The sequence below is a fragment of the Ranitomeya variabilis genome, chromosome 4 (assembly GCF_051348905.1).
Source record: "Ranitomeya variabilis isolate aRanVar5 chromosome 4, aRanVar5.hap1, whole genome shotgun sequence".
NCBI classification, from domain to species: Eukaryota; Metazoa; Chordata; class Amphibia; order Anura; family Dendrobatidae; genus Ranitomeya; species Ranitomeya variabilis.
The window spans coordinates 209,167,930-209,182,713 of NC_135235.1; the positions used below are offsets into that span (position 1 = coordinate 209,167,930).

The 14,784-nt window shown below is 46.8% G+C and overlaps 1 protein-coding gene across 1 annotated transcript in view; it reads left to right on the top strand.

Annotated features, from left to right (window-relative positions):
• The window catches only part of SHANK1 (SH3 and multiple ankyrin repeat domains 1), a 537,634-nt gene that overhangs the window by 246,408 nt on the left and 276,442 nt on the right, over positions 1-14,784 (top strand). Inside the window, exons 5-6 of the mRNA XM_077259811.1 lie at positions 3,746-3,854; positions 8,436-8,587. Of these exons, the coding sequence (XP_077115926.1) occupies positions 3,746-3,854; positions 8,436-8,587 (261 nt within the window). The remainder of the gene's footprint in view (positions 1-3,745; positions 3,855-8,435; positions 8,588-14,784) is intronic.

Genomic DNA, 14,784 nt, shown 5'->3' on the forward strand with positions numbered 1-14,784 from the left:
TGATGGTCTGTGTAGGCACTTTGTGACTCCTTATGGTCAATATGTGATGTCCAAATCCACTTTCAGTACAATTTGGGGAACCAGTGGTGCAGCCATTTTTCCAAAGTGTCCCAGGAGCTGTTTTTCAACAAGACAACCCCAGCCACATGTTGCTGGTGCTACTGTGAGCAGTCTATGAGACGTTAACATGCTCCCAGGGCTGCAACGTCTACGGTCTTGCCTCCCATCAAGTACATCAGGGACTTGATGAGTCGGTGATTACACAGGAGATGCCAGCAGCAGATCTTGATAATGTGCCCAAGTGCAATCAGTAGCAGAACCTACCTCAGATGACCACTAGTAATGTCACTGATGGGAGCTGAGGCTGGAAGCGTCGCGATTTCTGCCCGTGGCTCAGACTCCAGACTGAATAAATCAATAGGTTTTGGAAATTTTGATTCCAGTTCTCTGTCATTTACATATCGGTAACATGTCTCCATCCTGTGATTTCCATCATTCCACAACTTTTCCTTCTTGGTGTTGTAATTACAATATTGAGCAGCATAAAAAAACACTCAATTTTTCTAGATTTTCCCTCCTAGTCCTCCATAGATCAGGAACTGCATTAACTGCAAAGAACTTCAGTCTAAGGGTAGGTTACAATGGAGTTTATTTGAAAAGTACAAATCTGACTTGGTTTTCAAGAGAACTTCACTGTAGGAATCCACGTGGGTTTTGACATGATTTCCAGATCTGAAATGCTTTTGAAGAAGTTTTTGAAGTATTTTTTCCCTATACTCTTCTTTGGAGCAGATTCCAGGAGGAATCCTTATAAAAAAAAAGTGACATGGCATGTCCTTTTTTTTTCTGGTAGAGTTTTCAAAACCTCATCAACAAACAGTTCCCCAAAAACTCATTGTATGAACAGCAGTGTAGATGTGACACGAGTCACTATAGTAAATGTTAGCCCCAGAAGTGGTGAGGAGCACTACAATAACAGAAAGTAAAAACATACACTACTTACTGAATAAATGGTAAAAGGAGGTCAAACTATCTGAGGTTAAGTCCAAGAAATGGCACAGTACAACAAGGGGAAGTCAGAGACGAAATCCAATTCACTAGCCGAGGTCAGGAAAATCAGAAAGACAAGACAGTTTACAGGGAGCAGGCACAAGAGAAGTCAGGTCACAAGCAAAGACTCTAAGTCTGGGAAGGGAATAAAGTCAGGCTGGGTCAGGCGCAGAGCACAGAGGGATCAGCCTTACACAGGCAGCAGCAAGTGTACAATTGACACTGGATGGAGGAGCTAGCATGCTTAAGTAGATGACAGTGAACACAGATGATTTCAGCAAAGACCCAGCACAACCAAAACAGACTGACAGCCTCTACACAAAGTAACATAGCAGACATGAACAGAATGGAGATCGTGACAGTGGATTTCCCATTAACCCATTACTTGCCAAATTAAAATTTTTACAAGTACGGATTTTTCAGAAAAGGGCGTCCAATATTCAATTAAAAATGACAATGATATGATTTCCTATTTTGAAAACATTCATTTTACAAACACAACACAAAAAATTGGACCTAATTATAAAAATTATAAAATCTTACTTGCTAGAAGCTAAAGATTAGGCGTCCCAAAAAAAGGACATTGGTAAATAATGGGTTAAAATCAATAGGAAGAGTATTGATGGAGTATCTGAAGTGGTCCCCAGACTAACCGTAGATCTCATGACTCAAACTGAACAGCTTAATTTATGTCTACGTAAGATGCTGTTCAGTTTAGGTCAGGAGACCCTGCACAGTGTGGACATTTCAGTAGATATTCAGACCTTGGATATTGGATGTATGAAACCTGGAATAGTAGGAAGAGCAGTAGAAAGAGAAGAACGAAGAAGAAAGAGAAGATTGGGAGGAGAGTTCAGGAGCTATGCTTTTCCATGAAGCTTGGATGACTCTGTGATCCATAGTTGGCCGCTCCATGAAGACAATTCTCTAACCTAGGTAGAAAATAACAGGAATGTATCTACATCTCCGGGAAGCTGCTCTTGTGGATGGAATTGCTCTACACAATACATTCCATAGCCTTAAGACATGCATTGGTCACTTTGATAATCATCATTAGCACAATACATTTTTTTTCAGTTACCACAATTATTTTGCATGCCTTGGATTGGAAGATGGCCCTTTGAATCTTTCCTTGGCACCGGAGCTGTCTATATCCCAGCTCATATAGTGCAAAATACAGATAAATCACCAGACCAAGTTGCTTAGCGGAAAATAGTGAGGATCGTTCATCAAGGTGTCAGCGGCCGCAGAGATAATAAAATATCGATGATTTATGTGACGGGACAGGTGATGGTGGCTTCATAAGCAAGCAGATGTATTTCTTCTTAATGGTGCAAAAATAAGTGAGATTCAGATTGTCGGAGCAGAGTAATGCTTTGTGTCAGCTCAGGGGTCTATTGGCCAAGTATATGTCTTTCCCAAATCCATACTGCTCTATATTAATCTGCTTCCAGTAACGGATATTACTGGGATTCTCCTGTCTGAATTACGCCATTGATTCATGTGCACAATTTTCTCTACGGATCAGTTCATGGAAGCCACGTCATTGGATGAATTTGGCAACAGTGGAAATAGCAATGTTTGACCACGAAAAAAGACCACTGTTGCCTTTGTGTGATTTGTACAGGATGACTCTTATCAGACCTCATTCATCAGAACTGTTGTTGCCCCTAGCAGCTTTCATATTACGAGAGACCCATCGTCTTCTTTCTGGATGCCTCATTTTCTTTTTGGAGGGCAGTCGTTCTGTGTGTGAGTGGCCAAAGTGGCCCAACGTACACACTGGATCATTCCCAAAAACACACAGCTGTTCTGCTGGTCAATTTCCAGGCATTTACGTACCAATAGAAAGTAGTATACATGGTTTGGAGAAGAAGTGATGTAGCACAAGATCCATGGATACCAAAAAGAGCACCCAACTACATGTTCAGACACCCATTATTGCAAAGATCCAGGAGTGGATTATGAGATTGCACCATGAGGGTTTTCACACGATTTGACCAACATTGATGGTCATAATGTGGACCACGATGACCAGATTAACTGTAGATCTCCTGACCCAAACTCAACAGCCCAATTATTTGTAAGGTGTTGTTGGGTTTGGGTCAGGAAACCTGAGCACAGTCTGGACATTTCTGTCCGTATTTGGACCATGAATATCGAATGTATGGAACAAGATCTAGCAGGAAGAGCAGAAGAAAGAGAAGAATGAAGAAGAAAAAGAAGAGTGGGAAGAGAGATCAGAAGAGAGATTTCAATGAAGCCTGGATGACTGTGTGACTAAGTGATAGATCCATAGATGTAAAAATGACCACTCCATGAACACAACAAGGAAAACTCTGCAAAAATTATCCTACCAGAACAACATATAGTCACGTACTGAGATCTTGAGCTAGGGTTAAAGAAGTAGGATAATCAAAAGTGTGTGGTGTGCTGCAAATGGCTACTAGATATGACCAGAGAAGGTTATTTGGATCCAATGCAATACATCTTACCCAATGAACCACACTTAATTCGCAAAACATTAGGTTCTGACACACGGCAAATTTATGAGGTTCTGGTTTTCATGGTCCACCATGTATATTATTTTGTCTATCAGGAGCCTGTAGTCAGTAGACCCCACATCCAGGCTCTCCTATAAACCCTACATGTTGTCAAATTGTTTGATATCTCTTATTATTTGGATTTTTTGCAGGCTGGTCTGAAAAAGTTTGTGGAGTATGTACAACATGGATCAGCTGAGAAAGTAGCCAGGCTCTTGGACAAAGGCTTGGATCCCAACTACCATGATTCCGAAGGTGGAGGTAAAATACACAATCACATGGAAGGAAAGTTCATGTGTACATTTCTGGCACTAGTCCACCAGGGAGCAGATGTGTAATGTCAGTAGGTAGTGGAAGCTAATACTCTGGTTCACCATGGAATCAGTGCACATATAGCATTGTACCGATTCTTATGGATGCTAAGTCAAGGCACGTAATGTGCCCCTTTAGGACATCATGAGAAGGTGTCCACTACTTGGAACCTCCCTTTAATATAGACTATATTGACAAAAGTATGTGTCCTCACAGTACCCCATTAAACACTATGACTTTTCTGCCCTCAGCTCCTCAGCACTTGGTGACCCTGCTCCGTAACGTTATGGGGTCTTCACTATTATAATAAGGTGAGGGAGGGATTAGTGGATGCCAGATACATCAGGTGTTGTTTCTTTTTTTAGGGGTAAACATTGCTTTTGCACACCTGTACCACCATTATTTACCCTGAAAGATGGGGCAGATGGACTGCTGGTCAGTCTCCACAGACTGCACACCATCATTAGACATGTCAGTATCTTGGTACAGACTCTTTAAATAGATACATGGGGTGTTTTAATCATGGTAAAACTTTTAGTATTATTAGATAAACAGCACACATTTCATTAGACAGCGGGGCAGAGATCTCCAGAGGAAGGATCGGGCTCATCATATATACATATTAGTACATTGATGTCATAATCGTCTTTCATGTTTGCAGCTAATGTTCCTACTACACAGTGGGTCACCAGACTGTAATGTTTTCCCTTTAATCCGTATGTTTTATATGCCGCATAACGTGATTTATTTTAATTCTTGTGATTTTCGCACATTTAGTATACACATCTAGTGCCCCTGTCACTTTTATCTTTTACGGCTGCCATTTTAGCTGCCATTGACATCCATATTCAGGCAGCTACATGGAAAGCAATTGGACAAATTATGCATGTCCTCAACTGTAAAAAGAGACTTATTTTGTGGCACAGGCCGCTAAACCACACCCCTGACTCTACCCAGTTCTTTATGTGTGCCCACATTAAAATAGTGCTCCTAATGATGCCCCTTAGTATTCACACACAGCTTAATATCTCTTTTATGGCCTCTTGATCTCACAGTGTCCCACTGCACACAGTATGATGCCCCCACAAAGCCCCACTGCACACAGTATGATGCCCCCACAGTGCCCCACTGCACACAGTATGATGCCCCCACAGTACCCCACTGCACACAGTATGACGCCCGTACAGTGCCCCACTGCACACAGTATGACACCCCTACAGTGCCCCACTGCACACAGTATGATGCCCCCACAGTGCCCCACTGCACACAGTATGATGCCCCCACAGTACCCCACTGCACACAGTATGATGCCCCCATAGAGCCCCACTGCATACAGTATGATGCCCCCACACAGTATGATGCCCCCACAGTGCCCCACTGCACACAGTATGATGCCCCCACACAGTATGATGCCCCCACAGTGCCCCACTGCATACAGTATGATGCCCCCGCAGTGCCCCACTGCACACAGTATGATGCCCCCATAGAGCCCCACTGCATACAGTATGATGCCCCCACACAGTATGATGCCCCCACAGTGCCCCACTGCACACAGTATGATGCCCCCACACAGTATGATGCCCTCACAGTGCCCCACTGCATACAGTATGATGCCCCCGCAGTGCCCCACTGCACACAGTATGATGCCCCATAGAGCCCCACTGCATACAGTATGATGCCCCCACACAGTATGATGCCCCCACAGTGCCCCACTGCACAGTATGATGCCCCCACACAGTATGATACCCTCACAGTGCCCCACTGCATACAGTATGATGCCCCCGCAGTGCCCCACTGCACACAGTATGATGCCCCCATAGAGCCCCACTGCATACCGTATGATGCCCCCACACAGTATGATGCCCCCACAGTGCCCCACTGCACACAGTATGATGCCCCCACACAGTATGATGCCCTCACAGTGCCCCACTGCATACAGTATGATGCCCCCGCAGTGCCCCACTGCACACAGTATGATGCCCCATAGAGCCCCACTGCATACAGTATGATGCCCCCACACAGTATGATGACCCCACAGTACCCCACTGCACACAGTATGACGCCCGTACAGTGCCCCACTGCACACAGTATGACACCCCTACAGTGCCCCACTGCACACAGTATGATGCCCCCACAGTACCCCACTGCACACAGTATGATGCCCCCACAGTACCCCACTGCACACAGTATGATGCCCCCATAGAGCCCCACTGCATACAGTTTGATGCCCCCACACAGTATGATGCCCCCACAGTGCCCCACTGCACACAGTATGATGCCCCCACACAGTATGATGCCCCCACAGTGCCCCACTGCATACAGTATGATGCCCCCGCAGTGCCCCACTGCACACAGTATGATGCCCCCATAGAGCCCCACTGCATACAGTATGATGCCCCCACACAGTATGATGCCCTCACAGTGCTCCACTGCATACAGTATGATGCCCCCGCAGTGCCCCACTGCACACAGTATGATGCCCCATAGAGCCCCACTGTATACAGTATGATGCCCCCACACAGTATGATGCCCCCACAGTGCCCCACTGCACAGTATGATGCCCCCACACAGTATGATGCCCTCACAGTGCCCCACTGCATACAGTATGATGCCCCCGCAGTGCCCCACTGCACACAGTATGATGCCCCCATAGAGCCCCACTGCATACCGTATGATGCCCCCACACAGTATGATGCCCCCACAGTGCCCCACTGCACACAGTATGATGCCCCCACACAGTATGATGCCCTCACAGTGCCCCACTGCATACAGTATGATGCCCCCGCAGTGCCCCACTGCACACAGTATGATGCCCCCATAGAGCCCCACTGCATACCGTATGATGCCCCCACACAGTATGATGCCCCCACAGTGCCCCACTGCACACAGTATGATGCCCCCACACAGTATGATGCCCTCACAGTGCCCCACTGCATACAGTATGATGCCCCCGCAGTGCCCCACTGCACACAGTATGATGCCCCATAGAGCCCCACTGCATACAGTATGATGCCCCCACACAGTATGATGCCCCCACAGTGCCCCACTGCACACAGTATGATGCCCCCACACAGTATGATGCCCTCACAGTGCCCCACTGCATACAGTATGATGCCCCCGCAGTGCCCCACTGCACACAGTATGATGCCCCCATAGAGCCCCACTGCATACAGTATGATGCCCCCACACAGTATGATGCCCCCACAGTGCCCCACTGCACACAGTATGATGCCTCCACATAGTATTCACAGTATGATACCCTCACAGTGCCCCACTGCATACAGTATGATGCCCCCGCAGTGCCCCACTGCACACAGTATGATGCCCCCATAGAGCCCCACTGCATACAGTATGATGCCCCCACACAGTATGATGCCCCCACAGTGCCCCACTGCACACAGTATGATGCCTCCACATAGTATTATGCCCCACCAGTGCCCCACTGCATACAGTATGATGCCCCCACAGTGCCTCACTGCACACAGTATGATGCTCCCACACAGTATGATGCCCCCCACGGTGCCCCATTACACATTATATGATTCCCCTACATAGTATTTTGCCCCAACAGTGCCCCACTGCACAGTATTATGCCCCCACACACTATAATACTCATACAGTAACCCATTACACACAGTATAATTCTCTCACAAAGTATGATGCCCCCACAGTACCCCATTACAAACAGTATGATTCCCCACACAATATGATGTCCCCATAGTGTCCTATTACACACACTATGATGCTCACACACAGTATTATGCCCCCACAGTGCCCCATTACACATGGTATGATTCCCTCACACAGTGTGATGCCCCACAGTGCCACGTTACATAAGGTATGATGACACCCACAGTATGATGCACCCTTACAGTATGATGACCCCCACAGTACCACATGACACACAGTATGATGCCGTCACACAGCATGATGTCCCCACTGTGCCTCATTACACAAGGTATGATGCACCACAGTACTCCATTACACACTATGATCCACCCTTACAGTATGATGCCCCCCACAGTGCCTTATTACCCAAGGCATGATGACGCCCACAGTATAATGTCCCTATTGTAGCCCATTACACACACTATGATGCGCCCTTACAGTATGATGACCCCACAGTACCACATAACACACAGCATGATGTCCCCACTGTGCCCTATTACACAAGGTATGGTGCACCCACAGTACCCCATTACACACATTATGATACCCCCACACAGTACGGTGTCCCCACTGTACCCCATTACACAAGGTATGATGCCTCCTACAGTATGTTGCCCCAAAGAACCCCATTACACACAGTACCAAAAGAGTAACTAAAACCTGACTGAAATTATTTAAAGGGGTTGTCTGTTACTATACAGTCACTTATTTATGGGCCCAGGGAAGAGATATAAAAAATATATACTCACCTCCCAGATTGGCACAGATCTGCCAATTGTGTAGAACGGCTACATGTCCATCATATATTACAGTACATATGTAAATATTTACATAAATTGGTGCCATTTGGTTCCCTTATAGAGACACCATTGACTTTGGCCTCACAAATGGAAGGAACGGTGGATGTCATAAGGATGCTTTGCCTGGGCGGAGCCCACATTGACTTCCGAGCCCGCGATGGCACTACATCTCTCCACAAGGCCGTCTGCTCCCGAAATTACAATGCACTCATGGTAAGAGTAACATTGGGATTTATTTGACAACTTGTCTTAATTTCCGTTACATCCATGGTGCTCATATGTTTTGGTCAACTGAGATCTACTCCTTGTTAGACAGAGTTGGGCAGATCAATTAGAATTCAAATTCCGCAGCTCCTCTGAATACCCCCCCCCCCCCCCAAATAAAAAATTGATGTATGGCTGCAAATCACAATTCTGAAAAGCCTTTAATTGACCAAAATAATGTCTGATAACTGGTGGTAACCAACAGCGGTATTAGGAAAGAGTGTACAGTTCTTTTATTGGAAAAAAAGAAACATACAATGCAAGGATGTACACACTTTGTGAGGTTGACAGTTGTGTTTAAATTTCTGGATTCTAGAGATTTTTCTTTTGGATTAATAATAAATATATTTCTTGCCTGCCTCGCAATCCAGGAACCACACTTTCCGTGACACAGAACATGGTTTCAGGTAATGGTAATAGCAAAATTAACACTGAGGGGTTTAATACTGACTCTCCTTGTTTATTGTATGTGAAGAATTAAAAAGGCCATTAATAAAGTGCCATTATTGCAGAATATCACACACCTACCAATTCACAGTTACACTGAGAAAACTGCGACGTATCCATCAGAAGATCACAAGAACCTCGTCCACCACTGATCAGTAAAATGAGAGGCCCGAGTCTCCTGTTTGAATAGAGGGAACGTGCACATTACTACTCCATCAAAAGTGTAGGGAACTGCCAAAGATAACCCAGTACAGCTCCCAGCTATCTCATCTGTCCCAAAGACTTTGAGTGCAGTGCGCATACTTGTCCATGGTTTCATTTCAACAGACAACTTGGGCCCATCATTCTCATGATGATGAGCAGATAAAGTGATAAAGATATGGTGATAAAGAGCAGCAAAACTTTCATTTTTTTGTGATAATTTTGTCCAGAAGTTATGAAACTTTGCAAATCACTTTATTGGGGTATTTTTTTTAATTATTTTACATTTTTATTATTTTATTTTTTATAATTTCTGTAAAAAAATGCCTGTAAGTGGTTTCTGAACCCCTGCTTTTCCCCAGTCTCTTTTTCCTGCCTTCAGATGCACTTAGATCCAAATGTACTCATTTGGAGTACAGATGATGGCAGTGATGGGGCAGCTCCTGTCTCCTCCTCTGGAGTACAGATGATGGCAGCGATGGGTCAGCTCCTGTTTCCTCCTCTGGAGTACAGATGATGGCAGTCATGGGTCAGCTCCTGTCTCCTCCTCTGGAGTACAGATGATGGCAGTGATGGGTCAGCCCCTGTCTCCTCCTCTGGAGTACAGATGATGGCAGTGATGGGTCAGCTCCTGTCTTCTCCTCTGGAGTACAGATGATGGCAGTGATGGGTCAGCTCCTGTCTTCTCCTCTGGAGTACAGATGATGGCAGTGATGGGTCAGCCCCTGTCTCCTCCTCTGGAGTACAGATGATGGCAGTGATGGGTCAGCCCCTGTCTCCTCCTCTGGAGTACAGATGATGGCAGTGATGGGTCAGCTCCTGTCTTCTCCTCTGGAGTACAGATGATGGCAGTGATGGGGCAGCCTCTGTCTCCTCCTCTGGAGTACAGATGATGGCAGTGATGGGTCAGCTCCTGTCTCCTCCTCTGGAGTACAGATGATGGCAGTGATGAGTCAGCCCCTGTCTCCTCCTCTGGAGTACACATGATGGCACTGATGGGTCAGCTCCTGTGTTCTTCTCCTCTGGAGTACAGATGATGGCAGTGATGGGTCAGCTCCTGTCTCCTCCTCTGGAGTACAGATGATGGCAATGATGAGTCTTCTCCTGTCTCCTCCTCTGGAGTATAGATGATGGCAGTGATGGGTCAGTTCCTGTCTCCTCCTCTGGAGTACAGATAATGACAGTGATGGGTCAGTTCCTGTCTCCTCCTCTGGAGTACAGATGATGGCAGTGATCAGTCAGCTAATTTCTCCTCCTCTGAAGTACAGATGATGGCAGTGATGAGTCAGTTCCTGTCTCCTCCTCTGAAGTACAGATGATGGCAGTGATGGGTCAGCCCCTGTCTCCTCCTCTGGAGTACAGATGATGGCAGTGATGGGTCAGCTCCTGTCTCCTCCTCTGAAGTACAGATGATGGCAGTGACGGGTCAGCCCCTGTCTCCTCCTCTGGAGTACAGATGATGGCAGTGATGGGTCAGCTCCTGTCTTCTCCTCTGGAGTACAGATGATGGCAGTGATGGGTCAGCTCCTGTCTTCTCCTCTGGAGTACAGATAATGGCAGTGATGGGTCAGCTCCTGTCTTCTCCTCTGAAGTACAGATGATGGCAGTGATGGGTCAGCCCCTGCCTCCTCCTCTGGAGTACAGATGTTGGCAGTGATGGGTCAGCCCCTGTCTCCTCCTCTGGAGTACAGATGATGGCAGTGATGGGTCAGCTCCTGTCTTCTCCTCTGGAGTACAGATGATGGCAGTGATGGGTCAGCTCCTGTCTTCTCCTCTGGAGTACAGATAATGGCAGTGATGGGTCAGCTCCTGTCTTCTCCTCTGAAGTACAGATGATGGCAGTGATGGGTCATCCCCTGCCTCCTCCTCTGGAGTACAGATGATGGCAGTGATTGGTCAGCCCCTGTCTCCTCCTTCGGAGTACAGATGATGGCAGTGATGGGTCAGCCCCTGTCTCCTCCTCTGGAGTAGATGATGGCAGTGATGGGTCAGCTCCTGTCTTTCCCTCTGAAGTACAGATGATGGCAGTGATGGGTCAGCCCCTGCCTCCTCCTCTGGAGTACAGATAATGGCAGTGATGGGTCAGCCCCTGTCTCCTCCTCTGGAGTACAGATGATGGCAGTGATGGGTCAGCCCCTGCCTCCTCCTCTGGAGTACAGATGATGGCAGTGATGGGTCAGCCCCTGTCTCCTCCTCTGGAGTACAGATGATGGCAGTGATGGGTCAGCTCCTGTCTCCTCCTCTGGAGTACAGATGATGGCACTGATGGGTCAGCTCCTGTCTTCTCCTCCGGAGTACAGATGATGGCAGTGATGGGTCAGCCCCTGTCTCCTCCTCTGGAGTACAGATGATGGCAGTGATGGGTCAGCTCCTGTCTCCTCCTCTGGAGAAGAGCTGATGGCACTGATGGGTCAGCTTCTGTCTTCTCCTCTGGAGTACAGATGATGGCAGTGATGGGTCAGCTCCTGTCTCCTCCTCTGGAGTACAGATGATGGCAGTGATGAGTCAGTTCCTGTCTCCTCCTCTGAAGTACAGATGATGGCAGTGATGGGTCAGCTCCTGTCTCCTCCTCTGGAGTACAGATAATGGCAGTGATGGGTCAGTTCCTGTCTCCTCTTCTGGAGTACAGATGATGGCAGTGATGGGTCAGCTCCTGTCTCCTCCTCTGGAGTACAGATGATGGCAGTGATCAGTCAGCTCATTTCTCCTCCTCTGAAGTACAGATGATGGCACTGATGGGTCAGCTCCTGTCTTCTCCTCTGGAGTACAGATGATGGCAGTGATGGGTCAGCTCCTGTCTTCTCCTCTGGAGTACAGATGATGGCAGTGATGGGTCAGCTCCTGTCTCCCCCTCTGGAGTACAGATGATGGCAGTGATGGTTCAGCTCCTGTCTCCTCCTCTGGAGTAAAGATGATGGCAGTGATGGGTCAGCTCCTGTCTCGTTCGCCGAGTGTTCTGATGGTGCCTTGGAGCAGAAGGTGGCACAAGTATCACAACCAGGAGAATGAATATTTTGCTATGAGGCTTTCCATGTTCAGTTATGCCACTTATTGTCCATTTTCTTGACCCTGGATTTAATCACCTACCAAAATCCCCAAAATGTGAGAAAATAATGCAAAATTGCAATTAAGAAAGTAATTACCGTAAGTGCATTTTCCATGAAGAAACAGATTCATATATCATATTCAAAGAAATTGACTATGACATGTGGAAAGAAGGGCACAGAACACGTCTCTCATATCCAGAGTGACAGATATATGGGATGACTGAAGGACGGGATATTAGGAGTTATGATTCCACTTACCGTAATACACTTCATCCATTTCTCTGCTTCGTCCTGCAATCTCTGTATTACGAAAGACCAACCATAAAAAAATGGATGTTGCTCATATATCAAATCTCTGGAGTATTGCTGGTCTGTCACACGCAGACCATGAAAATACTGATCCAATCAAACATTCAACCGGTTCTAGTTTTGATGACTAACTCACTTGATTTGTGATCCATCAACAAAGCGTTAATTGACGTATTTCATGTTTGCTATGTGATGCAGTGACCCCTGTTACAGTTAGGGGGGCACTGCATTGTCTCCCCAGAATATGTATGGAGGCATATTGAGGCCATAGGAATGCATGGCAATCGCAGGAATAACTGTGGTGATGAGACAAAGTCCGGCATTATTGTGAATGGCCGGTATGTGTGTCGCAGAGGAAGATACTCTGCACTGTCAGCCTGAAGTCAGGTTGTTCTGGGACCTGTAGTCCTACAATTAAATGTGTGGTTTTAGAGGGAGGCTGGCTGGGCTATTTCTGAGAGCTGGGCGGGTCGGACTAGCCACACACACCTCCCACCTGTGGGAATGGTTAGGGCTTCATAATGTGACCAGGTTGTGGGTCACAGGGGTTGTTGAGAGTGTGAGCCTGAATGGTCTGGTGGATCCTGGAAAAGCCTATGTGTTGGGAGTGCTATCTCCCTGAATAGCATGTGGTGGGGCTTTGGACCTGGTGGCCTGGGTGTTGGACAAATGTCCTGAATAGAACCCGGACAGGCCACATGCCTGTGTGTTGAACGGTCCCAGGTGGGGACGGATGTCCTGAATAGCACCCAGGGAGACCGTGGACCTGGACGGTCTGTGTTGGAAGCTGCTGTGAGTGAAGACTTCCTGAAAGCACCTGGAGAGACGGTGGTCCTGGATGGTCTGTGACGGCTTCTGTGTTGGGGGAAGCTACTGTCCTTCGGTGGGTCTGGAACCGACTGGTGTATGTCTGTCAGGCAAGTTGGTGATCCCCGTAAGGCAGCTTTCCCAGGAAGAGTGGACTGACAAGGATTCAGCAGGTGGAGCAGGAGCTCCCGTAAGGTACCTAAATAGACTGTTGGTGCTTATGATGTTCCATGAACTGTGCGGTCACCCACAGCAACTGGTCAGAGCAGGACCAGCGTGTTTAGTTGCCGCAAACTAATGATGAAAAGCTTTATGTAAAGACTGTTTGCCTTTGGTTCACGTTTCTATGGTTTATGATACCTGAATAAACCAAATAGACTTCAACGGGTCAAAGGACCCGTTGAAGTGCCTTGCCGCACGAAACGGCCGTCGTCCGTTTATTGTCCACTCCCCTCCCTGCTTTCTGTTTTTTGTATCAAGTCCTAATAAAGTGGTGACCATTTTACCTGGGTAAGTGCGCTCCAATTTTTTCTTTTTTTGCTTCCATGGACTATGTATGTACTTGTTGGATGCAGCACCCCATTGGTATTAAAAAGGATATTGTCAGCCATAGCACCTAAAAGTGTGGTTTAGGGTGTTGCATGCATAGGGGTCAGCTTATAGCAGCAGTGCGGAGGTGAATTATTTTCGATTTACAAACCAAATAGACTGTTTTGTGTTAAAAACCGAGCCTGTGTGCATTTATCCCATTGCCAAGCGAGTGTCCCCCAACACATGCAGTGAGCGCAACATCACAGCCTTTTTAGAAATTTAATATTGTAGATTCAATGCTGATTAATTTCATAATTTATCCTTTTAGTGGTCTAAGTTTCATTTTTTGGAAACTCCAAATGCGCTTTAGAAACAATTATGAGAACGTGGTTGCCATCACCCACCTCTAGGGGGAGCTGAGGAGTGCATACAATTCTCTAGATTAACTGGGTTTTTCTCTTTTTCTTAAATGGTTAAAATTGCAAAGTGTTTAGGTAAAAACAAGCAACTTTGCAATGTAGCGCTTGTTAAAAATCCTCACCGTTCTCAATAATTAAAGGATTTTTTAGTTCTATAGTTTACGGCTCGTTGCCTAGATTACTGGCCACCTCTGCGGTCTAACAGCAGTAGTCAGTCTCCTAGACAAGCGCTTAGCACTTATAAGCTTTTTGCTATAGAGCTCACAAGGTATAGCTACCATTGCTTTCAACCTCGGACAATTCACAGTTCGGGCTAGCGGAGCAAACATGCCGCTGAGTCGAACTTTCAATAATCAGGAGTCCAAAACCCTCAACCGGCAGGAAC